This window comes from Scophthalmus maximus, chromosome 13 (assembly GCF_022379125.1).
Source record: "Scophthalmus maximus strain ysfricsl-2021 chromosome 13, ASM2237912v1, whole genome shotgun sequence".
NCBI lineage: Eukaryota > Metazoa > Chordata > Actinopteri > Pleuronectiformes > Scophthalmidae > Scophthalmus > Scophthalmus maximus.
The window spans coordinates 17501251-17525276 of record NC_061527.1 but is presented as its reverse complement, the minus strand read 5'-3'; the positions used below and the strand labels follow the sequence as shown (position 1 = coordinate 17525276).

The following is a 24026-nucleotide window of genomic DNA, read 5'->3' as shown; positions in this document are numbered from 1 at the left end:
GAGATTAACAATGGAGATGTGTCAAAGTTTAAGCTTTTATTACTAATTTATTATTAGGTGCGATTAAAAGGGTAAAGTTCACATACAACGCAAAAGGGTGGAGTTTTATCAACATATATTTAAAACCTTTAGTCAATGGAAATCAAGCTTTACTATCATTGACCTAATGCTTAACATATTCTGATGTAACAGATATTGATATTGTTGGAGCAAAATATGTTATTGAAAAAATTAAATTCCCTCTACGCACACTGGGTGTCACTGTGTTGTGGTCAGGTGCTTGACCCCAGAGTGGCAGAGCGTTTTTGACCACTGTGACATGAGAGGTTGGTTTGACATGGTGTCTGGTTGTCCGTGAAAATGTATATTTATATCATGTCTATGCTCAGTGGGATTAAAAATAGAGAAATATTGTGCAACAGAAGGAACACAAACACAAATATCTACATACAGATATTTGTCTAATATACTCACTCGCAAATTTTTGACAATACAATTATCAATTTGGAGTGCACACATTTTGTTAACTGTCTTTGTCAATTTTAGTTTATACAGTTTTTTTTGAGCACCCAGTTCTTGGCCGTCGTTGCCTGGCTGGTCGTCATAGGGAGTCCCAGCTGCTTCAGACCTGCATAAATACTGATTTTTGCCAATTGGACTGCACCATATTCCTCCTACATCATGGGGAGGTGGGATATCTTTCTTAGCTCTTTGTTGTTATTATCTTTTTCACAAATGCTGGTTTTAATAATTGATTCTTTAATTGGTCATGCTGCTTTGGCCTTGAAACAGAAAACTTAGAGAACAGGGAATCTTGACAGACATTGTCATGGTCATTTCATTTTTCAGACACACGTGGAGCTAAAATGGTCGTACGGTATTATGCCGAGTATTTTTCAGTTGCAAGTTGGACATACAATCCTTGTGTTATTGTTTTACAATTTCTAAGATCTTTACATTTTTCTCAAAAAGTATGCGAGCCCACTCATTGATGCGTGTGTTTTGCTTGGGATGAGGTTCGCTGAAGAGATGAAGAACGTCAACGGGGTGTGGCTTGCATCCTGAACTCCTCCGGCGAATTGGTGAAGCCAAGCACACCCGTGGAGCTGGGCATTTGTCCGGGGACAGGAGAGAAGGTGAAGCGCTGGAGGAGAGATGTAAAGAAAAGGAACAGCTCCATTCTGGCCAGGTGCTCCCCTAAACACACACGTTTACCTGGAGGGTACAGGGAAGCAGATTCCTCACTTATGATACGTGTTCCTGTTATGAATTATGTTGGTAGCTATCAGTAAGACGGACAGCATTGCAGAAAGAGTACTGAACAGACCTGCTGAGAATGGCAAGAAGGCGTCTCTCCTGCGGAACTGGCCCTCAGGATTCAAGAAATGCTCAGGACTGAAGGTGTCTGGAGTCTCCCACTCGTTCTTATCAAACAGCGCAGATGCTAGTATTGTAGTTATACCTGTGCCCTGGACAAAAGAGTCATGAGAGGCTTTTGATACCGGCTGTGTGTAAATCATTAATGCTGTCACAACTCGACATTGATCCCTATACCCTTACTTTGGGTATGAAGTATCCTCCCAGTGATGTGTCTTTACTGGCCATTTTGGGGAATCCCATTGGAACAATGTTTCCCATCCGCTGAGTCTCGTGGATGACGGCGTCAGTGTAGGGCAGGTTGGGTCTGTCGGCCACGGAGGGCTGGCGAGACTGTCCAACCACTCTGTCGATCTCCTCCTGGACTTTCTCTGAGTAAGGAAGCAGAGTCAGCGCCACAACACACAGCCCATCAGCCATCACACACAAGACTCCAGTACACAACAAGATGAGTGAGGATGGATCGACTGACTCTGTATCTCTGGGTAGCGTATCATGTACAGGAGCGCCCAGCGCAAGGTCGTGGAAGCCGCTTCCGTCCCGGCCTCGATTAGGTCCAGGATGCAAATCAGCAGGGTTTCAATGTTGAAGCCAGCCTGAGGATCCTCCTTTTTCTGGCAGTGTGTCAACAATAAACACATGGTATGTTATAAAACATGACACAAATGGCTGTGTACATTGTCATTCATTGATGGAACATGATATTTAACATTTTCATGGGTTTAATCTCTTACTGGACACACACAATTCTCTCTCAGCTCGATTCCATGAATCCGTTGTCTCATCGTGACTGCGGCAACTGGCATGAACAGTATGTTTACAGTTTGTGTCGTGTGTAAGAGAGGGCCTGTAATTCTTAGGAGGATTGAAAAGGCATGACTGTTGAACGACTATACTCCATGAAGTCACGGTGAATAATTTAAAACCATGAAAACATTTTCACGTCAATTTAGCCATGGCTCAGAATGAACTCTTTCCAACATGTAACTAGTTTTAATATTTGTGGCTGATCAGTATAAATGTCTCTGGAAGCGATGAATTTCAGTCTGAGCAGATGTTCGATTAGCCAGAATTTTTTTAAACACCCTTGTTGTGGGTGTGCAGGGTCTTTAACGGTGAAAGAGGAATATATTCATATAGTTTTTGTGTTTTTTGTGCATGTTATGATATGATATATTGGATGAATTTTTTTGTGTCCCAGTGAGCTTCATTGAAAATGTGGAAAATATCTTACCTTCTCGATCTCTGCCAGGTACACGTCAATATAGTCTCGAGGGTCGTCAGCGTTCCACTCCTCCTGGTGCTTCTCTATTTCCTTCCGCAGGAACGTCGTGATCTCTTTGTAGTTGGCGTGGACGCTCTGGTGGGGCCCCGGCAGGTACTTCATCAGGCCAGGGAAGGCATCGTACAGCTACATGACGGGACACATCAGTTATAGACCGGCTGCACAGTTGGTTCCGTGAGCACAAGGTAACAGTTTACATGGGAATGACCTGAGTCTGAGCAGAGCCGCTGAGCAGAACGGCTTCGTTGTCCAACTTCAGAACCTTGCGGAAGCTTTCATCGCTGTATTCAAAGCGATGCCCGAAGACCAAAGAGGAGATGATGTTACTCACTGCATTGGTTATGGTGTAGTGGGGGTTGAAGGGTCTTCCTGGGAATACAGTAAATTCAATTCAAGTAATGACAAAATGTACTGGAAAAATCAATCCAGAGTTGCGTCGGCCAGCCACTTGCCTTGTTCCTCTCTGAACGCTTCACAAAGACAGGTGCATTCCACCTCAATGGATTTTTCCAGTGACTTCTGGCCCTCTCCAAAGTAACGCAGGTGAGTGTTGGCAAACTTCCTCTGTTTCTTCCACAGGTAACCGTTGCTCAATGCTATGCCTGTGAAAATGTCCTGTCAACTTGTGAAAAAAAAAAAAATCCACCAGAAACTTCACAAAGATTCCTGCGTTTAGTCTCAGAACACGTCTCAGGCTGCATTTATTCAGTTGCATGGTCGTTGCTCACGACCACTACTTTGAACAGAAACATTTGATAGTTGTGACTGTCAACTCACGCAGGGAGGGACGAGGTGTCGGTGCCAACATGTCAACACTGCACATCTTGTATATGCGAGTTGGCTGTCTGAACCATGATTGCAAGTGAAAGGCTTTCAACACAACATAAAAAGATGCAGTTCTACTGTGGAGGAAAGCAGATTGTTGCACCGTTCATTCATCAGCTCACCAAGGCCCTTGAAGACAACATGGAAGAGAGGAACGACGGGTCGGTCCACGAAGCTGTCCAGCTGGTTGACAAGTGCCTCTTTGACCATCTTGTATCCTGAAATAAACACCGTCCGCTCACTGCCTCTCCTCAGGCTGAACACGGGGCCGTACTCCTGAGCCAGCTGCGTTTAAAAACAAATAACTTCTCAAGAGAAAGAAAAATGTTTGGCATAGATATATGAATGATATGTAGAATAGAAATACAGGTGAGTTTTGCCGACTGACATGCCAGTTACATAAAGACTTTATAGAAACCTACAAAGGCTTCTCAACCACTGCTGCACAATGTTGGTCTCTGCATTTTTTTGGCTCATAATAATGGGTTTACCATGTTGATGCAGGTTGCCTGTGTTTAGTTCATGATTTTATGATTATTTTTTAAACTGTCGTATTTGACATACTAAACAAATTAGAACAATTTTTTTTTTACATATTGACCTTTAAATTTCACATACTCTGTTTAACAAACTTACTGGAAAATGCTTCTGTCAGCGACTGATATTCTTTCGTATGAGATTGTGACAGGCCTGAACCTTTGTGGTGTTCTTTGGGACCTCCACTGTTATGTGTCATCTCCCACAAGGTCCTGCACTCTTTTGTTTACCCTCTGCATCCTAATAGGCAGCAGAAAAATAAATATTGGTTTGACTTAAATACATGAACAAACATGAACAAACATGCACATGGCACCGGGTGAGAGACCATTCCCTCTGATGTGATGTGTGTGTTCTAAGTGTCACTGTTCATCTCACCTTCTCCATAGTTTTGAAGTCAACCCCAGTGAAGACATTTCCTAGAAACGGCACGGCCCAGGGTCCGGGCGGCAGGTTGTGAGGCCTCCAGTTTCTTATCACGTCAGTCAAAAGCAGCAACGCAAAACCCAACAGGAGCCATCCGGTAAAGTCCATACGATCGAAAATTGCTTGAAAAATCATGGTGAGGATATTTCAAACAGCCCTAAGGAAAAGCACAGCGTGTTCCTTCTCATTTGGGCGAGGAGTGAATGAGGCAAAGAGGGGAAGAGGGCCCAAACAAGGAAATGTTATATAACACCGCTGGTCCCACAGGACCTCTAACCTCGTGGAATGAGTGAAAAACAACGCTGGAGCTTGAACCCTCCCAGCCGAATGCTGACTGCTTACTTGTGGCTGCATGTTAGAGACGTCTTCCTAGTAACAATTCAAAGACCATAATGTCGAGACAGATTCATATACATTTGAGTTTGTATCCATCTTTATCTCACCAAGGCGTACTTGAGGGAACACACTGCCCAGTGTCTGCACTCTTGTCGCGATCGCAGGTCAGAACAGAATAACGATCCCAAAACAAACACCCGTCAGCAACCGAGAATGGATTAGATGAAAACACTGGCCTGTTCTTAATCCAACTGGACAAATGTGGAAAGAGCTGAGAACTCTTTTCAATGGGCTGCCTGAGGGTTGAGACTTGCTTTCAGGGCGAGCGGTAGAATCAGGTTCAGGCGGGGGTTAGGCATTTAGTGGTGATGGATATGGTTTGGGTTGAGGGCTGTGAGTGTCCGCATTTACATAGAAGTACAAGATTGTGTGTTTGTATAGTTATACAGTTATAACAATATCTTATTGCATATTGCTGTACTACTATACCCACTTTATATTGTTGTACTGCTTCTACTACATCTCACTTTATACTATATTATTCTGATATTAAACGCTATTTCTACTGGACTATATTTTATACTAGGGTTCTTTTAGCAAATGTAAATATGTTATATTGCCGCGACACAAAGCAGCAGCTCATTTAAGAATCACCAGGGCGGGACCATCAGGTGACGCCTCCGCAAACCGGAGCAGAGACTTTCTGAGCTGTGTGATCGAGACAGCCCTGAAAAAAACTCAACATGCATCATTCGTTTACCATGGAGACAATGTACAACGTGCTCAGCTTGGACTGGATCGACGGATGGACTTTCTTGGCATGTCTGTGTGTTTTCCTGCTGCTGGCGGACGTTTTAAAGAACAGAGCGCCGGCGAACTTTCCCCCCGGACCGTGGGCTCCTCTGCCTTTCATAGGCGACCTGCATCGCGTCAGCCCCACCAGGATGCACCTGCAGTTCACAGAGGTATGCACACACACGCACACACACACACACACAAATAGAACATAATTAGAGACATAAAACACATCTAAATATTACAGTTTACAGTATAAAAATAAATGTAATTACCTCGTGTCTCTTCGGAAGGTTTTTAAAACCACAAACTTTACTTTTTTGGACTTTAGACTTCACTGTTTTTCATCCGTTTTCGCCTTCGTCAAGTTGCCAATAAAGAGCCCCGTGCCTGTACCGGGGAGTCACTTTCAAAATAAAAGCGTGTGTATACAAAACCGGAAATAATATTGTGTACGTTTTAAATGAGTAGAGATTACACATTCAAAGTCACAGTTGTTACAACCCAATTTTGTTATTTACACAAATGTACAAAACGATGATCAAGTAACTAGAATAGAAAAAAAGCACTCAAATATTTGTGATTTTTAAAGTCATCCTAAAGACTTACTGCCAATAAGCACAGGACTTTTATTACGTGAGTGTTTTTTGCTCTTCGATGATGTCAGACTGTTTCTGCTGCTAAAGCACAGTGGAGAGAAGTAGTCTGTGAGGTCAATCTGACTGAAATGTCCATCTATAATCATGGGAACTATTGAACAGTGTGAGGATCATTTTATTATACATCAGTCGGTTAAGTTTTTAATATCACCGTCACACATTCTCCTCGTGTTATTCAGAGCTGCAGGGATGGAATAAGAAAGTAAAAGCATCAACACTGTCAGGGACCAAAGAATCTTTGTTCAATTAAAATGAAGTGATATATTTACATGTATTTTTTATAGTGTGATAAACTCTCCCCCTCTGTTTATTAGAGTGGACACACAGAGAGTCTAGAAAGAAATATATTTGTTGGTCTTGTTTGCTTTGTCATTTGACTGTAAACTGTACTGTCCCTGTCAGGATCCTGTAGAACGATGACTCTAAGTTTTCCATTGCTGCTCTAGAGCAGGTTACAGTTGCAGCATAAGTTACTATGTTTATTTATCCTGTTAGGAATTGAACCCCTAACCCTGAAGTCTCAGGGTTGTACGTGATGTTACGTACTGCGTCATAGGACAGGCCCCAGGTCGGTGAAAGTTTACCCTTTAAGTTAGGCTAAGTTTTTGTACTTTAAAATTGTAATTAAATCTAATTATCAATGAAAAATCCAGAAATCCAGCTTCACACGTTCAGAGAAGTTCAAGATGCAAAAGGGTTCGATTTTAAGTAGTTGCATCAAGTGTGTTGTGTATGACCATCTTATGACACATGTCTGAAGTCTATATCCATGTAGGTAAGAAAGAACCTACAATTTGTCACTCTGGTGCTCATAATCCAAAAAAGGGCAACAGTCATAAGTTATGAGGACGCCTCAGATCATAACTAAAGCTGAAACTGACCAAACTGACAAAAATTCACTGGCAACAATTTTAATGCTAATCATTTAGGTCTTTTTTTAAGCCATGAACCTACTACTACTACTACTATTTCTACTACATACAGTTTGTCTTCTTTTAATTGTCTTCTGTTACAGTAAATTGAATGTGGCTCCGTACAGTCATGCGTTTGCAGCCTGGTTTCCTTTAATGAGGGGTTTTTATATTTGTGAGGCAGCATTGCTGCATTGTTCACACTTTCATACTGTCATTTTGGAAGAGGCGAGAACTCAGTATTGTCAAACGAAGCGACCACATCCAGAAATTAAACATGCCACATGAACTGTTCTGTGCTCAGTTTGCAGAGAAATATGGAAAGGTTTTCAGCCTTAGCCTCTTTGGTGGAAGGATTGTGGTCATCAATGGATACAAACTTGTGAGAGAAGCCCTCGTCGAAAAAGGACAGGACTACACAGATCGTCCCTTTATACCACTAGTCCAAGACTTTGGAGGGAATAAAGGTAGCGTGTGTTGCATTTTATTTCAACAGGTCCTAGGTCATGATGACACCGTAATAGGCATATTAGCCTGTAGTCAGCTGTTAGTACATCCAGTTCCAGTAACCTAGTTTAATGCTGTTTTGTGTTTCCAAAAGGTATCGTGTTATCAAATGGTCATCAATGGAAGCAGCTGAGGAGATTTACTCTTCATACTCTCAGGAACTTTGGTCTGGGCAAGAAGAACCTGGAGCCTTCCATCCTGCAGGAGTGCCAGTATCTCACTGAGGCTCTTGCAACTCAGCAAGGCACGGAACAAATCTTATTTTTTCACGATTTCCCTTTCCCTCCAACTTTGCAACACAGAAGCATGTACCAACATCTCCGTGCTTTGGACCCTGTGCCATAGACCATGTGCATGTGACCATATATTTTCATATTGCTTCATACTTTTCCTCTCTTTATGCTAATCACAGGTTTTGACTAGTAACTATGCCCCTTTTTTTGCTGTTTCAAAATGTGTCTGTTTGGCATTGTGACAAAAATAGCCTGACAGGGATAATGGTTTCCGTTTACAAGCTCACAAAGCAACATTTTGTGATTTCACTGGGCACTGCATCATTAATTATTGCAGTGCCCAGTATATAGAATATTTTGTCTTTATTCCACATTTTCCAAATGCTTCACTCGACATTTGCCTTTGCTCTCGTTTGTGGTTGATTGGATGAGCAGTTGTCAAGAAGGTCGATGGACAAACAGTCATTTTTCCTTACTTCTAGTTTACACTGTTTTTGTTCGTCTTATGTATGTTGTCTTTTTCTTTTCCTTTATGTTACAGGAAAGCGTTTTGATGTGCAGTCACTGATAAACAAGGCTGTGTCCAACATCATCTGCTGCCTGGTGTTTGGGGAACGGTTTGAGTACTCTGACAAGCAGTATCAGTGTATTCTCCAGGACTTCAGTGAGCTAACGTACTTAGAGGGAAGTTTGGGGGCGCAGGTGAGACCTCCCCGTAAACAAGATGCAGCATGCATCTGTTTTGACTCAGAATGAATCCAGCCAGAGCCCAGAAGTTATTCATTTCAGTAAGAATGTTCCAAAAGGACTCCACAGCATTTCATTTAAAGGGATAGTTCAGTGATTTTGAAGAAGGGTTGTATGAGGTACTTATAGTTAACATGTTACCTTATGGAGATGGTGATCAGCGCTGTCATTTTACGGAGTTTGGAGGAGAAGTGGATGTAGCGAAAGTCAGAGTCCTACTGTCGCAGAGGGGACCGCCCGCATTTTTAAATGCTCACCTAGGAAAAAAATCGGTTCAATTGTTCGCTAAATAGTGTATTTTTTCACTGCTTCAGACTGCCGCCAGACAGCCGTTTATTTTTGCACTTTTTTTTCAAGCGTACACCGGCGACGTATTGCCAACTCGCGCCGGTGCAGAGCAGCAGCAGCGTATCACTCAAATCATCTGTTCCACTCAGAGCTACTGCGGCTTATTCAAGAGACACGAGAAAAGGAAAGTGATTGTGAAAGCGACGAAGACATGCCATTCACTGTTAACGTGAGAGGATACCTTTATGAACCAGAGTACACGGATCTGAATGGAACAGCTGATTTGTGGAGTGATACGCTGCAATATGGTATTTGATTACATTACTTTATTAAGCTGTAGTTTTTCCTCCTCAGTTTTTTTTCTTCCACATCACGCCATGTGAGCTGCTATGTTTAAAAGTATAAACAATTTCTCATCTTATCATCATACGAAATCCTACAATGAAGAAGAAAACATGATGTGAACGGCCTGTATTGAGGTGCTGTAAGTGCGAACCTCCCTTTTGATGTTTTCATTTTCTCATACGCTTCAGTAACATTTGCTAATGAGTGAAACAACAATGAACGTTTTACACGCCTCAGTAATGATCCAGCATGTGGGCTGTTACATCTTTTTTCTTTTTTAACTAATTACTTGTTATGAACGAGGTTGATTTCAGTTTTGCTCCCCCCTACTGTACGCTGCACGTACACAGAACTTTAAAAAAGGATTTAAATGTATTTGAATATAGAATTTTTTCACCTTTCCAACTAAAAATTGCCCAACTCTTGCTCACTTGGTTTTCATAGTCTCGATTTTTTTCTACTTTACCTGCCTTTACTCACCAGTAGGAACTGGTTAGAATCATATTGGTTCTTGATTCCATACAAAAAAATCACACTTTAATTTGCCCACTGTACAAGTGTTACAGTGAGTTTTACACAAATCCAATAAGAGATGGGTTTGAACCAATAAGATTGTCTGTCTTTTTTTAAATTTAGTTTTAGATTCAGATTCAGTTTTGCAAGATTTCATCAGTGTTTTGAAGACACCTGTGGTTGCATGTTTGCTGTTGCCTCCATTTATGTCTTGTGTTCAAATGAATGACTGTTTCCAGACCGTCTGATGAGCTGGTACTTTTCTTCGTGCTCTGTAGATTTACAACACAATGCCTGGGCTCATGAAGTGGCTGCCTGGAACTCACCAGAGGATGTTCGCTCTGGTACGGAACATTTTCGACTATGCCAAAATCAAGATTAAAGAGCACACAGAAAGCCTTGACCCCCTCTCACCGAGAGACTACATCGACTCCTTCCTCATAGAACTGGGAGAGGTGAGTGTCTGGGGTTTCTCTTTTCCCAGGCGTTTTCTTTATTGCTTTCTAAACGTATTCGCTCTACTGCCTTTTTTTTTTGTCACTGACAGAATGAAGACAAAGATTCCGCTTTTGATTTAGAACATTTGTGTTTTTGCACCATTGACCTGTTTGGTGCGGGAACTGAAACTACAACAACTACTTTACACTGGGGACTGCTGTACATGATCCACTACCCTCACATACAAGGTGGGTGCGTGTGACTCATATCTGTCCCGCCCCATGCCTATGTGTTCCGTGGGTCACAGGTCAGCCCTTATATGAACGAGAGACGAGTGAGTGTAATGCTTCACGTTGTTTCCTATTTTTGCTGTATGCAGACAAAGTCCATGCTGAGATAGATGCAGTGGTTGGGTCATCCAGACAGCCCTCGATTACTGACAGGGAAAACATGCCCTACACTGATGCAGTCATCCATGAGATCCAGAGATTGGGCGACATCCTCCCCCTTAATGTGGCTCGCATGGCAAGCAAGGACACCACGCTCAACAATTACACAATCCCAAAGGCACGTAATGCACATTTAAGAGGGAACTGCTTTATTTGGGGCATTTTAACATTTCTCGGCGTTGAAGGCTTATTTTATATTTTGGACGATAATCAGAATGTATGTACTGAACCTGTTTCATTGGGTTATTGCAAAAGAAAGTACAAAACCTTTGGTAAATGTTGATGCTGCTGGTTCTTCATTACATTTTACACCTTGTAATTTCACAAAATATTCTTTACACAAGGTCCTTTTAGTTGCTGTTCTGGAACTTTTGATCATATCCTGTGGTCTCGATCATGCAATTGTAGATGTTCAGATTTCCATTTTCTCATGTGCTTGAAGAACCTCTTATCCATTTGTGCTTAAAAGATTAAAGTAGGTTGACAAAAGTATCACATGATTGAACTTGCTAAATTGTTTACGTATTTCCATTTATGTGATTGCTTTGAGCATCAAAAAGAACTTTAAAGTTCAACCTCTAAGCCAATATGGATGAGAAAAAAGTTTCTCTTTTGTTCAAACATGTATGAGAAATGAAGTAGAACAAATACTGAAAAGATATCGGTTTGATTGACATTTCAATGACTTATTTTTAAGGGCACCATGATCTTGGCCACACTGCACTCAGTCCTTTATGATGAGACGTTCTGGGAAACGCCACACTCCTTCAACCCGCAACACTTTCTGGACCAGGATGGTAACTTTAGGAAGAGAGAGGCCTTCCTTCCCTTTTCCGCAGGTCAGTCCGTTGCTACAACCCTCTTGAACTCGGCTATATATTTTTTTATCAAAGAGCTTTATCGGGAATAGTATGAGAGTTTGTAGAGGATTAGTGTCTCTGTCTCTTCTTAATAGTCTGTGATCAAAGTGAATCACTTTGGATTCTGTGTGTTCTCAGGTAAGCGTGTGTGTCTTGGGGAACAGCTGGCCAGGATGGAGTTATTTCTCTTCTTTACCTCCCTCCTGCAGAGGTTTTCCTTCTCGCCAGCTGCTGGGGAGCCGCCCTGTCTGGAGTTCAAGTTGGGAGCCTTCCGCAGTCCCAAACCTTACCGTCTCTGTGCCGTACCACGATAAAGTATCAGGTTGACTTTTATTGTCATTTCATCCTCATAGAAAGTGCACGGCTGAACAAAATGTAATATCTCAAGTGCAAAAATATCTGCAACATATAAACGAAACATACGATATAAAGACAGAAGCTGTTTGCACACCCATTTATAAAAGCAGTAAAAACTAGCCATGACTGGCCGAATAAATAATACACACAAAGAAATTCAGTTTATATTGTAATAAGTCACTAATGGTGCGTGTGTGCGTGCGTGCATGCGTGTGTTTTATTGGCATAATAGTAAAATAGTGATGATAAAAAAGAGTACAGATAGAATATTTGTAATAGTATGATAACATATTTTATTGTATCATAATAAGAGAATTCTATAACTGTTTATTTTTTTGTATTTTTTGTAGTGGTAAAGTATAGTAGTATTGATGATATATGTTATTTGTCTATGGTCTGGGTTTTGGTATATGGACAAGAAGGCCTAACAATGTGTAGCCAATGTAATTATACATAGTATAAATACAGAGCAGTAATAGCTAGCAGAGTCTTTAGATATGAATGTAATATGATTGGCCTTTAAACACTAAATAATAATTAATAAACAAATCTGTTTCTCAACACAGTGAATTCATTATGCTTACAACATTTTTTTAAACTAATAATTGGTTATACTATGTTTTCTTCCTTGATATCCATTGCACGTTGTGTTCCTCAGACATTATATGACCTGACGTTTAGCTCATGCTTCTCATTCAGACCTATGTACTCACATGGTGGTTTCAGTCTGAGGTTTTGCCAGGTGAGAAAGACACAGAATACCATGCCGCCAGTCTTAGTGCTGTTCATCAGCCTGACCACGTGTGATACCTGACGTTAAGAATTTAGTTTGCACCTTTCTGTAAACTGGATCATTCTGTCATGGATCAGTCTGTCAGCTATCTGTGGTGTATCGAAGTGTCACCGAGATTTTAAATAAACTACTTTGGGTCTAATTTTCACATAATTTGCTTTGTTTCCTGCATCAAGCACCAACTTCTAAAAAGTTGCCCTTTTAGCTTCTTCCTTCTACATGAACCCTAAACATTCATAACAGTTCTGAAATCCGGCAAACCTCAACTCGAGGTCTCTTTTATCTCTCCATAAACACGCACACCCTTTAACTTCTGGGTTTTTCCAGGCAAGCTTCTGAAGGTGGAGATGGAAAAAACGAGCAAAAGGAAACCACAAAAAAACTACGTTAGCCTGTCAAACACAGGAATACACCTTCACTCTGAATCTCTGAATATGAGCGACAAACTCAGTGAAAATGACATGGATTGGGCTTTTTTATACGAAGAATTACGTCTTTCAAGCTAAAAATAGAAAGTTTGTTTCACCGACCTCAAGATAACTATTTAGAGGGCGGACTTCACAGACATCAGGGTATTATAATTTTGTGTTTTTTATGAGATGATTGATGAATCTACAGTGTCCGTACTGATAACCGTTGTCATTTACTGCATCAGCACATTTTGAATTACTGTAAGAAAGTGTCAGCGCCATTAAAAAAAAAGTTTTTTTTATAATGTTAATGAGGTTACTGTGGAGCTAATGTCAGCAGTATCAGTTTGTCAAATGTTGGGTTGATCACAGCACATTGCTGCAGCACACTGACGTGTTCAAGTCGACTGAAGGTTTGTGGTAATGAAACACAGGCAACTGAAGTAGGACACTGAAGAACTCAAACACCTGTTCAAAAGTTCTGCCCATACCAAAATACCACTGAACTAGGTCATCGGCCTCTTTAAGACGTTTCATTTGCACAACAGGGATCACTTTAGTCAGACTCATCTCAGAGAGCAAGTCATCTTGCATCATCCTGTAACCACGGCTACAATCGGATGGTTGCACGGCATCTTCATGAGAAAAAGCTTTATCTGAGCTGCAAGTGTCACACATCAGCTACAGATTTACTCTTGACAAAAAAGAAAACGGTTAAACACAACACTGTCTCCTCCTCCTCTCAGTCAGAGGGTCTGCTCCGCACAGATGGCTCAGGTAAGTTTTGAAGATCACTTCATAATATATATGAAATATAAGAAATGATGTATGAAATAAGGGAACATGATATTTTGTGATTAACAAGAATAACTCCCGTTTACAGATGCTGATTTACCCGGAGTGTTTTGTCAGGGGGGGAAAAAACAAAGATGAGCAGAGATGAATCCCTCCTGTTCTATTTGGCGAAGCACAATCATACTTCTCCTCAATTTCTCCATCCAGCGTGAGTATATCCGTCCGTCTATCGACATTGTAACAATTGCCGTGTTTCTCTCTGGTGCGGTTCAGACTCTGATTCTGTGAGAAAACAGTGCATTTCAACAGCCGGGTCGCTGTTGAGGTTTTACACCCAGCGTTTGAAGCTCCGACCACAGCGGTGACACAGAAAATGTCTTGATTTGTTTGTGTAGCAGCCAGATAACCATGGAGAGACATGCATGTTTGTCTCAAACCTTTCCTGGCATAGCCTATTGCAAAGAAAACAATGGAAATTTACCATAAAACTGGGAAGAAAGGAGATTTTGTGAGAGTTTGTTTCACATCACGTCCCCGACATATGTACCATCTGATTTTCTTCACATCACTGCTCCGCCTTGCTCGACACTATAGCGTCTGTGTGTCTTCTGGACAGGTCGCCCACTGCTCCCTGCTGGCTGCCTGCGCTTCAAGGAACTTGGCCACCTGACAGTGGAGCCAGCTCCTCTGTTCCTCATAGGCTCGAACCTGACAGTGTACTGCCACGTTAAAAGCTGTCATCACAGGTGGGGATGGTAGAAAATTCAACACAATGTAACTCTATTAAATCAATGAATCCAATATCCAAACTTGTTCCTCTGCTTTGTGCTATTGTCTTGCAGGTTTAAAATATCCCTGGAGCTGAATGGTGAGACTGTGAAGGACTGGAAGGAAGTCAACTGCAGAACGGTGATGTTCAGTCTGACCAATGTCAGGACGCCACAATCTATAGTGCTCTGCAAGCTGAAAAGTCCAAATCTGTCCAACATCGTCAATGGACTGGACCTGCATGGCGGGCGTATGTACACTTTACTCTGATGTCTACAGTCGAATAGAATTCAAGGTCCAGTGTGTAGGATAGGATAGGAATATTGAAACTGAATATAATATGCATGTATAATCACCTGTTACTAGAACCCTTATTGTCTACATCAGGAGCGGGTCCTCTTCCAATGAGTCTAACATGTTGCTAAGTCTGTATGAGTTCAAATGAAACAGCATCATTTTCGATAGAGAATTTATGTGCAAATACAGAATTACCTAGATAGCTAAGTCTTAAGTTGATGTTGTAGGAGAGAGAATAATTTGATTTATGAGGATTCAAATTGTACAAAAAGCAGAATAAGTGGATGACGACATGTGCTCAACTGATTATTAAACTGTATGTAAAGACTTTTTTAAAAAGCTTTGAAAAATATTTTAAAATGTAGTATGGTGAACCATTTAATGGATAAATGATGGTCATATAGATTGAAAGAAGCTGTACAATTTCGATTTGAAAATGTGCACATTATCTCCCATTATTGTATCTGGAGATATAGGAAAGATGCCGTTTTCATTCATCTCTGCCTGCATTCATCTCTACCTGCTTTTCATTATTTTTCTATTTTCTTCCGCACCTTTCTCTCTTGAAGTCCCTCCAGAAAAACCTGAAAGCATCACTTGTGAAACGACGAGGGCCTCAGGCGCCATAGACTGCTCATGGAAGAGCGGGCCGGAAACATACCTCTCGAAGACCTACAATGTTTCAGTCTATGGGTACGGTTTTACTTTGACATCAAATTGAGCTATTGTTTTATCCCCTGGGGTAATATGTTCTTATTTTTCAGCCAACATTAATTCCTTCACATGATTTCAGAGAAAATGGGACCCGGATACATTTAGATCAGGTCCAGGATGCTGAAAAAATCGCGATACCACGAGGCATTGTAGATAAAAACACTGTTTACCAGTTAGTCATCACGGCTTTCAACCACTTTGGAGCATCACAGTCGGATCCATTCAGCCTGTGTGTGCAGGATATAGGTAAGCCCTCACTTTTGCTGAACACATATATTCATGAATATTTGTGCATCTACATAAACACAACTTCCAACAGCATTTTTTAGGAGAGTTCTAATCTGTTTTCTGAATAAGTGAGTCATCCTGTGAACTGTCGTGTTGACAGTTGTTCAACAATCACCATTTGACTAATGTGGCCTGATTATCAGCGAAACTGTTTCTCAGTTTTTATAATATCTCTTTAAATGGAATTATCGACCCACCCTTCTGTACATGTCACTGTTTCAGTCAGCTTGATCAGTGTTTTAGTGTGTGTTTTAGATAACGTATGGCTGAGAACTCATCACCACTGCACATGTTCTGTGTTCTTTTCTATTGCAGTGATACCAGATACCCCCCACATCGCACACATTGAGTTTGTGAATGGCCCCATAGCAGCGGTGTTGCAGTGGACAACCAATGATTCCTCAGTGAATCTCATACCCCACGTCAGGCTCTGCACACCTAATGGCCCCTGGGTAAAATGAAAGCTTTGTGGTCACTGACAGCGTCAGCCTTTATCAGACAACATGCGACCTGATCTCCTGATGTTTCATAGGAAGAGAGAGAGGAAACAGAGCTCAGTAAGGGCTTGATAAGAGTGGACGACTTGAGGCCTCTGACGGAATACGAGTTCCAGATCAGAACGTGTAACTCGTCAGCAGGCCTGATGCCCGGGTCGACCTCCGGCAAAACGCGGTTCTGCAGCAAATGGAGCCCGTCCGTGACGGGGACAAGCCCTGGGATAGGCAAGCTCACAAACACACACCTCAAAATCTTTTGTTTTTTTACGTCGCAAAGGCAACTGAATGAGATAACGGGCGAGCGTGTCATCGTCACTCACACTTGTGGTTCAACTTATCATTAGGTCCATCTCAGCAGTTGCATGTGTGGAGGATGTTCAGCAGCCGGCGGATGGTGATCGTTTTTTGGAAGGTAATTGTGATAAAAGTAAATTATTCAGGCTTTTATATTGATACTGTTTATCTTGTTACACTACATTACATTACATACATGTACATACAACAATGAATTATTATTAAGCGTTAGGTAGAATGTTGCTACCACTACCACCATCACGTTTATATGATAAATATAAGTTTTTCTTCGTGGCCATTTCCTGGAAATTTTATTTTGTTTATTTATTTATGAACATATTAAACAACAACGATATGATATGCTAAAGTGAGCTTTAGAGGGACGTTATATGTGCTGACATATTAAAGTAGTATCTCTCTCTCATCTAATTCTTGGCAAGAAAAAGAATAATCATATTTCCCAAACTGTCAAACTATTCCTATAATTACCAACTATTCCTTTAACGCTCTTACTGGATGATGGAGAAAAGCAAACCTGAGGCGATGAATTGACTTCTTCCCTGTAGCCTCCACCGCCAGAGGACCACAGTGGCGAGGTGCAAGAATACAAAATCTTTCTGGCTAATGATCAGAAAGAGGAAGTGACCTGTCCTGCGACTTTGAGCCAGTGGTCCGTTCATGTACCAGCAGAGGGTCAGGCAGTGAGCATCAGTGCTGTCACCTCATATGGATCTACTCCGCCAGCTGATGTTCCACTCAGACACTCAGGTACACAAACATTCCACACAGAATACAAAACCGGGTCGTAAACGGAGCCCAATAAAGTGTAGTACCTTCTATTCAGGTGTATCCGGGCCTGTTCTGGGAGAGTTGGCTCCCGCAGCTAATGGCAGTGCCGTGCTCGTCTCCTGGTCGTGGCCGGGGACCAAACAATGGCCCACATCTGGAGGAGAACCGCTGCACTATGTGGTAGAGTGGATGCGTGTACCTGGGACAGAGCTGCAGTGGCAAATGCTGGACGAAAAACAAAACAGCACATCCATCACAGGTACAGGACAGTTAACATTCAGGCACAAGGGCAGCACAGAACCTGACACACACACACACACACACACACACACACACACACACACACACACACACAGCCTTCAGGGCTCAGGGCTTCAACTGAGATCAAGCGGTGCCCTCTTGTGGGTAATTGGTGAATTACTCTAGTTTGTGCTCCCATCATTACAATACCCGTTGAGGATTTAAAATTCATATGATAATCGTAGTGAAAAGGCTGAATCCAAAGTTCAGAAGCAAAGTTGAGTATTTGTTCAGTGTTCCTGTGTCATTTCAGGTCTGACTGCAGGTGTGAGGTACAACATCTCTGTGTATGCTGTGACCACCGGAGGTGTCAGTGCTCCATCATCTGGTCTGGTGTACTCCAAAGAACAGAGTAAGATTCACAGACTCACCGGACAAGTTTGAACTGTAGAGATTTTTCATCAAGCTTATCATCCTTATGCTTCTGTGCTTTTGTGAGGGTTCAGATGACACATGATATAGAGCACATACATACTCTGAGTGGAGTCTTCACCCATCATCCTCTTTTTAAGTCACCATCACTTTTTTTATTTCAGAGCCAGCGTCTGGTCCCAACTTGTCAGCGCTGGTTCATGAGGCCGGGCGGATGCTGATCATGTGGGACGAGCTGCCTGTGGACCAGCGGAGGGGCTTCATCACGAACTACACCCTCTATGTCCAGACACTGGAACACAGCAACACAGTCAGCATGCGGGGTGAGCGTGTTGTACTGTGCCCTGATGTCTGTCTGTCCATTATTTATGAAAAGAGCTAAAACAATTGATAATCGACTAGTTGACCGTCATTTTGATTTTTGGCCAAAAAAACAAAACAATTAACTGGTTCTGGCTTTTCAATTTGCAAGGATTCACTGCTCTTCTTAATGATTTGTGATGGAAAAGTGAATATTGTGGGGGTTTAGGCTGTAGGTATTACAACATAATCACCTTGAGCACCAGCGCATTTTGAAGAAAGAAAATCGGCTGATTAATTGTTAGTTGAAGGGTCTTTTGAATCCATAATATAGAGGGTTGTCTAAATTCTTCTTCTAAAATAATCTGCTATACTGGGTTTTGTTGGCTACAGAAAACTCAGAGATATACAGTATATACACTGATCTTATCTCTTATACGACCAAAACTGTGTGTTTATGCACCACTTTGGTAAATGAGAAAAACTGCTTTCTTATAATTTGGGTGAACTAATCCTTTAAAAAAAATGCAACTTATATTAAAAAAACAACAAATATCATTAATTTTTTTATAATCTGTGGATCTTCACATGCTCCCTCAGACTAAAATGACACTTTGGGTTGATCTGATGCTTTGGAGGAAACAGTACTTCGCTGTGAGTGGTTTCCTGTTCTATTGCATCATCATCTCTTTATGGTGCTCATTGAACCATATGTCTATCTGTGTACTCTACCTTGGTCGGGCTGAGGCTCTTTAGCTAGTCTGTGTCTATGCACACGTGTGTGAAACCATATATGCAGTAGTATGCATGTTGGGTGCTACATAATGGAAAGTGTGCAACCAGCATTCCATTGATACTCCCCTCCCACAAAGCTTCAGTGCAGCAGGGTTTTTCTGCTCTTACTTCCAGTAATTTCAAGCGTGGCAGTGCAGGGCTATTGTTTCAGGTTTTTTTGGAGGGGGTTGGGAATTGTTTATTCAAACAGACAAAAAGAAATAACAAAGACAATTATGCATTGAAAATGACAGTTCAGATAGCCTTTGGAAATCTCCATTTATCTGATATCTACACTGGTTGTTGTGCCGAAGTCGCCTGACGCTCTATCTGACTGTGTATCGAGCAAAGCTCTCGACATATTACTGTGAAATGTGAATGTTCAGTCGGGAGCCGGTGACGTTTCAAACTCTGGTTGTCACCATTTTCACAGTATCTGCAGTGAATCATAAGAGTTCTCTAGAACGGGCCTCGACCACGAACAGGAAGCCATGTGGCTACATGCTCACATGCAACCCCAAAGGATGCCACCAACCAGCCTGCTTGACACACTCTTTCTGGAACGTCAGTGTAAAGGCACCTGAGCTTTTACCTTTTCCTTTCATGACATGTCCTATACAGGATGCCATTGTTCTTTCTTCTTACTATCGTTTAAGATTGGACTCTGCCTTATTGGTGGGATTGCTGCCAGTTGAAATGAATTGGAACCACTTTGACATTCAACTTTCAGCGTACCTTCAGCTAGAGATTTCATTTGAGCTTTCACACATTCACAAAATATTTTTATAGCTGCAAAATATTATTGCATATTCACGAACTTGATTTTGTGATAATTGATTTATTTTCCAATTTCACACATTCAGATACTTGAATGCATTTTCCCCCCACATACAGTAGGTGATATACAACTACAGGCTGAAATTATTTTTAATATATAAGAGAATTGTAAACATTATTTCACAAGCTCAGAATAGTATTGGCCCTTATTTACACTGCAGTTTACATTCTTCATCCCCTTTTTTAAAATATATTTTCAACGCTTCATACTTCTTCTTCATACAAATTCAAGCCAGCAATCCATCTGCTATTTCTTCAGATAATGCATTTTCCAGGTTTGATATGTTTTCATATTTGAGATATTCCCACCTTATACTAAGGAATCTAGTGAGAGTGGCTTCACCACCATCACATAAAACACATTCTGACATGAAATGTTCCAAATATAATGTGCTCTTGCAAATTGAAGTTATGTCTCAGTGTATTTTTGTTATTCATGTCTGACCGAATATTTCTTGTCTCCAGTGATGTTGTCAGGCTCTGGCCCCAGACAGATGTGGCTGGACTGTCCTGAAGGAGCTCTGGCTCTACGGCTGACTGCATCCACCTCGGCGGGAGAAGGGCCGCAGGGCCGCAGGATCACGTCTCAGCCTGCAGCCGCTGAAGGTCAGTCTCCTGCTGCCGTCCTGTTGTTCCTGTTAAAAACACCTACAGCGACTCGTGGAGCGACTCGAATGCATTTGCCTGCAGCTGTAATTCCTCTTCATTTAGTTTCATTCCAGCCATTTTAAATTGGAAAATAGCCAAACTTTTTTTTCTAGTCCACTAAACGTACGTGTGTTTCCCTTTTCCTCTCTTCTAGCCGGCCTGGTGATTGCTGTTGTTTTCATCATCACCCTCTTTGTTTCAATCATAGCCAACCTGATGTGCTGGAGTTGTGTGAGAGAAAGGTATCAAACAATATTGCTTTAATATCTATCTTGGTTCCAGGGAACACAAGATCATCACAACATACAACAACATCAGCATCAAGTATTGTTAAGATACCCATAACTGTGATATGGTTATCTTATTTATTGCAGTCGCCTGCGAATGATTTTGAATGTGCATAGGTTCTCATAATTAGTAACCAGGATAAATGCCACTGTGGCTGGTTTCATGAAATACCACACCACAAGATGAGCATATCTGCACACCACGATAAGAACCCACAGGACTGGCATGAACAGAAACCTAAACAATGGAGCAAAAACTGCTAATTTTGGTGATTTTAATGTGTGTGCTTAATATATTATGACATTAGCGTCACATCTGAAACATGTGCTCAGTGGCAGAATAAGACTTTTTGTGTGTTTTAAAAAAAAAAAAAAACTCTGCGGTACCTTCACTGCAGCTGATACTAAACTGTCATCATCAATCCTGAGTAACCTAATTGTCTTTCTACCTCAGGATGAAACAAATGTGTATATCTTGTGGACCTGGCTGTCTTGTTGAAAACTTACCAAAACCAGAAAACAGTAATGCCATCAGACTGCTGAAGGTAACTGTGTTGACCCGTCCTGCTTCCCTCTTTTTTGTGTGAGCTTCTTTCACTACAATAACCATAACATCAACAGCTTCCATCTGCAACAACTGCACCGTCGCCAGCAATAACATGCTATCAAAAAATGTTCCAAATACAAATTTGGAATATACTGAAATATACTAAAAACACTTTAGTTTCTTACCACACTGGACTTTAACATGAGGTGATGAGTTTCTGCTTTCACCTTGACAGCGTCCAGCACCTTGTGATCTGCTACAAGTGAAAAAAACGTGCATCTTTGTCCATCACATTCGCTGTATATATTCATCACGTCGGGTGAGCCAATCGAATCTAACCATGCTTTTATTTGTTTTTGTTGGTCAGCAGCAGGACAGAAGGGAGCCGCTCTTCTTGTCCACCGACAGTGACCCTCTGCTTTCGTCAATCACTCTGATCTCCTGGGAGGAGCGGGACGACGTGTATCCCTCCATTCACGTCGAAGTGTCTCAGCCTGGATTAGGACAGCCCACACCAGAGACACCTGTACAAGCGTCAGATACTGGGACAATGCTTGTTGACAGGCAGTTGGAACATGGCAGCTACAAACCTCAGATTGCCATGTTGGCCTCAAAATGCGAGGAGGTGAAGGAGACTGAAGAGGAGCCCAGGGACATACCGGCGAATGGGGAGGAGGACATATTCTCAAGCGTAATTGGGGGATTCCTTGGAGGCCTGCAGACCAGTGTGGAAGTGGATTTCTCTGATTCGCCCCTCTCTCTCAGCTCAGTTGGTGGCCTTTTGTGGCCTAAAACTCCTGAAACAATAGATGTCTTGAGTAGAGGCTTCACAGTGGGGATGAGGGCGACTGAAAGCGCGGTTCAAGCGGACTGTCCCTCTCTGGAGTTACACCAGGGTGACGTACCGACTCCTGACATGGCAGACCGTTGCTTGTCCCAGAATGCGGCTGGGCCAACACTGGCCGGCGGTTACTTCCCTCAGGTTGCAGCTGTCTGCAGCATCACACTCTGTGACGCACAGAGGTAGCTGGGACAATCTGCACTACTAGACTGACTTTCGAGAAAGTATTAGCCAAGCACCACTTGACCAAGAGATGAGCTCAGACTGACTTTGTGAGATCAGAGGAAAATAATGCAATAATGCTAACCATCTGTTAAATGAACAATTTAATTCATGATAAACATTTAAAAAATTGGGTTTTATTAAAGTGAGTAGCAATTCACCATTCATCTTTTCCAAAGACACACTTAACTAATGGTTTTGTGTTGAAGGCAAACTTCTCCCCCGACACATTTAACTCAAAGCCCTTTTATACGGAACATTTGTGCAAAAAAAGTTATAATTGATCTGGACTAGAATTATAACTGCACATGAAATTAAATACAGGAACCAGACAGTGAGTCGCTACATTACTGATTACGGATAGTGTCAACCTTCAAACATAGGTTCCTGTCAGAGGAGGATATACTGCAGTCAAATGGACTTTCCACAACCTGGCAACCAAAATGATCTTCTTAAAACTGGTTTATAACTAATATATTATATATTCGCCATAAGGAAAGTCATAGTTGGAACTTCTTGTATCACTGAAAGTAAATACATAATTGTAAATTTTAAAGTATAAGTAATCATCATGCACCTGCCAGGTCAAAACACCTGTCCTGTGTTAACTGCTGAAGGGGTTTCTCTGTTTCAAATTGAGGGGCGTGACCTATGTATGTTTCTAATATTAAACGTTCTGTTTTGTTAGAGAGTAAAGTGACACAGTGTGAAATTATTCCAAAAACACACCAAGATCAAATTCATTTGGGGATTTCTCTGTTACAGTAATCTGCTTCTGAGCCTCAAGTTCTACGCACACAAGCCCCATCTGCCGTTAAACACGTTTCTTTAAGACTTCCTGAGAGTTGTCTCACTTCCTCACTGGCAGTCAACATTTCAGTAGGGTCTCGCCTTTGCCAACACACTTGAGTTGTAAGAAATCTCCATTCGTCACATATTAAAATAATCACCTTGCAAATGCTTTATGTGCAACAGTGCAATTATTTATTTATTAATACTGAACCTTGCATTCTGCTTAAATGTGGGGCCGCTACAGGGGAAAGTCCACCACTGCACCACGTGTGGATATGGTTGACGTAGAGAAAGATTTTTGGGCTGTGTGGAAAATATGATGATGAAAATTCATCTGACAGGTTTGTTTTGTTATTGTCGCCTATAACTCCTCCTTAGAAAGGTGGTATGATCAATAAATCAGTCTGAAGAATTAAGTCACGATGGTGGAATCAATTCTATTATCCCCGAAATGGGATTCAAAACTAGATAGGACGACACCTGCATGTGTGTGTGTGTGTGTGTGTGTGTGTGTGTGTGTGTGTGTGTGTGTGTGTGTGTGTGTGTGTGTGTTAGGCTTCACTGATGAACTGT

The 24026-nt window shown here is 41.6% G+C and overlaps 3 protein-coding genes across 5 annotated transcripts; 2 read left to right on the top strand and 1 right to left on the bottom strand.

Moving 5' to 3' along the window:
• Window positions 1-21: 21 nt before the first annotated feature.
• On the bottom strand, window positions 22-4585 carry LOC118318217 (cytochrome P450 2J2). 2 transcript variants are annotated; one of them, XM_035647657.2, is made up of 10 exons: window positions 4403-4544; window positions 4124-4264; window positions 3610-3772; window positions 3115-3264; window positions 2871-3031; window positions 2612-2788; window positions 1850-1991; window positions 1561-1748; window positions 1328-1469; window positions 22-1215 (listed from the first exon to the last, which is right to left on the bottom strand). In XM_035647657.2, the coding sequence occupies exons 3-10, from the start codon at window positions 3695-3697 to the stop codon at window positions 1040-1042; spliced, it is 1224 nt and encodes a 407-aa protein (XP_035503550.1). In that variant the 5' UTR covers window positions 3698-3772; window positions 4124-4264; window positions 4403-4544; the 3' UTR covers window positions 22-1039. The 2 variants fall into 2 exon arrangements, with proteins under 2 accessions (XP_035503550.1, XP_035503549.1); XM_035647656.2 differs by lacking the exon at window positions 4124-4264 and having other exon boundaries at window positions 4403-4585.
• A 944-nt stretch (window positions 4586-5529) lies between these two features.
• Window positions 5530-12829, top strand: LOC118318215 (cytochrome P450 2J2). Its single transcript, XM_035647654.2, has 9 exons — window positions 5530-5751; window positions 7456-7618; window positions 7753-7902; window positions 8433-8593; window positions 10063-10239; window positions 10332-10470; window positions 10602-10789; window positions 11369-11510; window positions 11670-12829. Exons 1-9 carry the CDS (start codon window positions 5530-5532, stop codon window positions 11843-11845), a joined length of 1518 nt encoding a protein of 505 aa, XP_035503547.1. The 3' UTR covers window positions 11846-12829.
• An 802-nt stretch (window positions 12830-13631) lies between these two features.
• il23r (interleukin 23 receptor) lies at window positions 13632-23869 on the top strand. 2 transcript variants are annotated; one of them, XM_047336848.1, is made up of 17 exons: window positions 13632-13868; window positions 13975-14094; window positions 14503-14632; window positions 14729-14904; window positions 15521-15644; window positions 15745-15911; window positions 16269-16405; window positions 16486-16675; window positions 16795-16862; window positions 17311-17512; window positions 17589-17792; window positions 18087-18185; window positions 18370-18528; window positions 20582-20722; window positions 20919-21006; window positions 21506-21596; window positions 21969-23869. In XM_047336848.1, exons 2-17 carry the CDS (start codon window positions 14031-14033, stop codon window positions 22623-22625), a joined length of 2697 nt encoding a protein of 898 aa, XP_047192804.1. In that variant the 5' UTR covers window positions 13632-13868; window positions 13975-14030; the 3' UTR covers window positions 22626-23869. The 2 variants fall into 2 exon arrangements, with proteins under 2 accessions (XP_047192804.1, XP_047192803.1); XM_047336847.1 differs by having other exon boundaries at window positions 13633-13868; window positions 21966-23869.
• Window positions 23870-24026: the final 157 nt, after the last annotated feature.

Bases quoted from the DNA above. Each gene is read 5' to 3' on its own strand.
- LOC118318217 (XM_035647656.2), bottom strand. From the start codon at position 4,585: ATGATTTTTCAAGCAATTTTCGATCGTATGGACTTTACCGGATGGCTC. The intron at 3,032-3,114 runs GCAAGTGGCTGG...CTGTATTCCCAG, and splicing joins AGCGTTCAGAGAGGAACAAG to GAAGACCCTTCAACCCCCAC. The intron at 1,470-1,560 runs GTAAGGGTATAG...TCTTTTGTCCAG, and splicing joins GAGGATACTTCATACCCAAA to GGCACAGGTATAACTACAAT.
- il23r (XM_047336847.1), top strand. From the start codon at position 14,031: ATGAATCCCTCCTGTTCTATTTGGCGAAGCACAATCATACTTCTCCTC. The intron at 16,676-16,794 runs GCAAGCTCACAA...ACTTATCATTAG, and splicing joins GGGGACAAGCCCTGGGATAG to GTCCATCTCAGCAGTTGCAT. The intron at 17,513-17,588 runs GTACACAAACAT...CCTTCTATTCAG, and splicing joins TGTTCCACTCAGACACTCAG to GTGTATCCGGGCCTGTTCTG.
- LOC118318215 (XM_035647654.2), top strand. From the start codon at position 5,530: ATGCATCATTCGTTTACCATGGAGACAATGTACAACGTGCTCAGCTTG. The intron at 5,752-7,455 runs GTATGCACACAC...TTCTGTGCTCAG, and splicing joins TGCACCTGCAGTTCACAGAG to TTTGCAGAGAAATATGGAAA. The intron at 10,240-10,331 runs GTGAGTGTCTGG...TGTCACTGACAG, and splicing joins TCCTCATAGAACTGGGAGAG to AATGAAGACAAAGATTCCGC.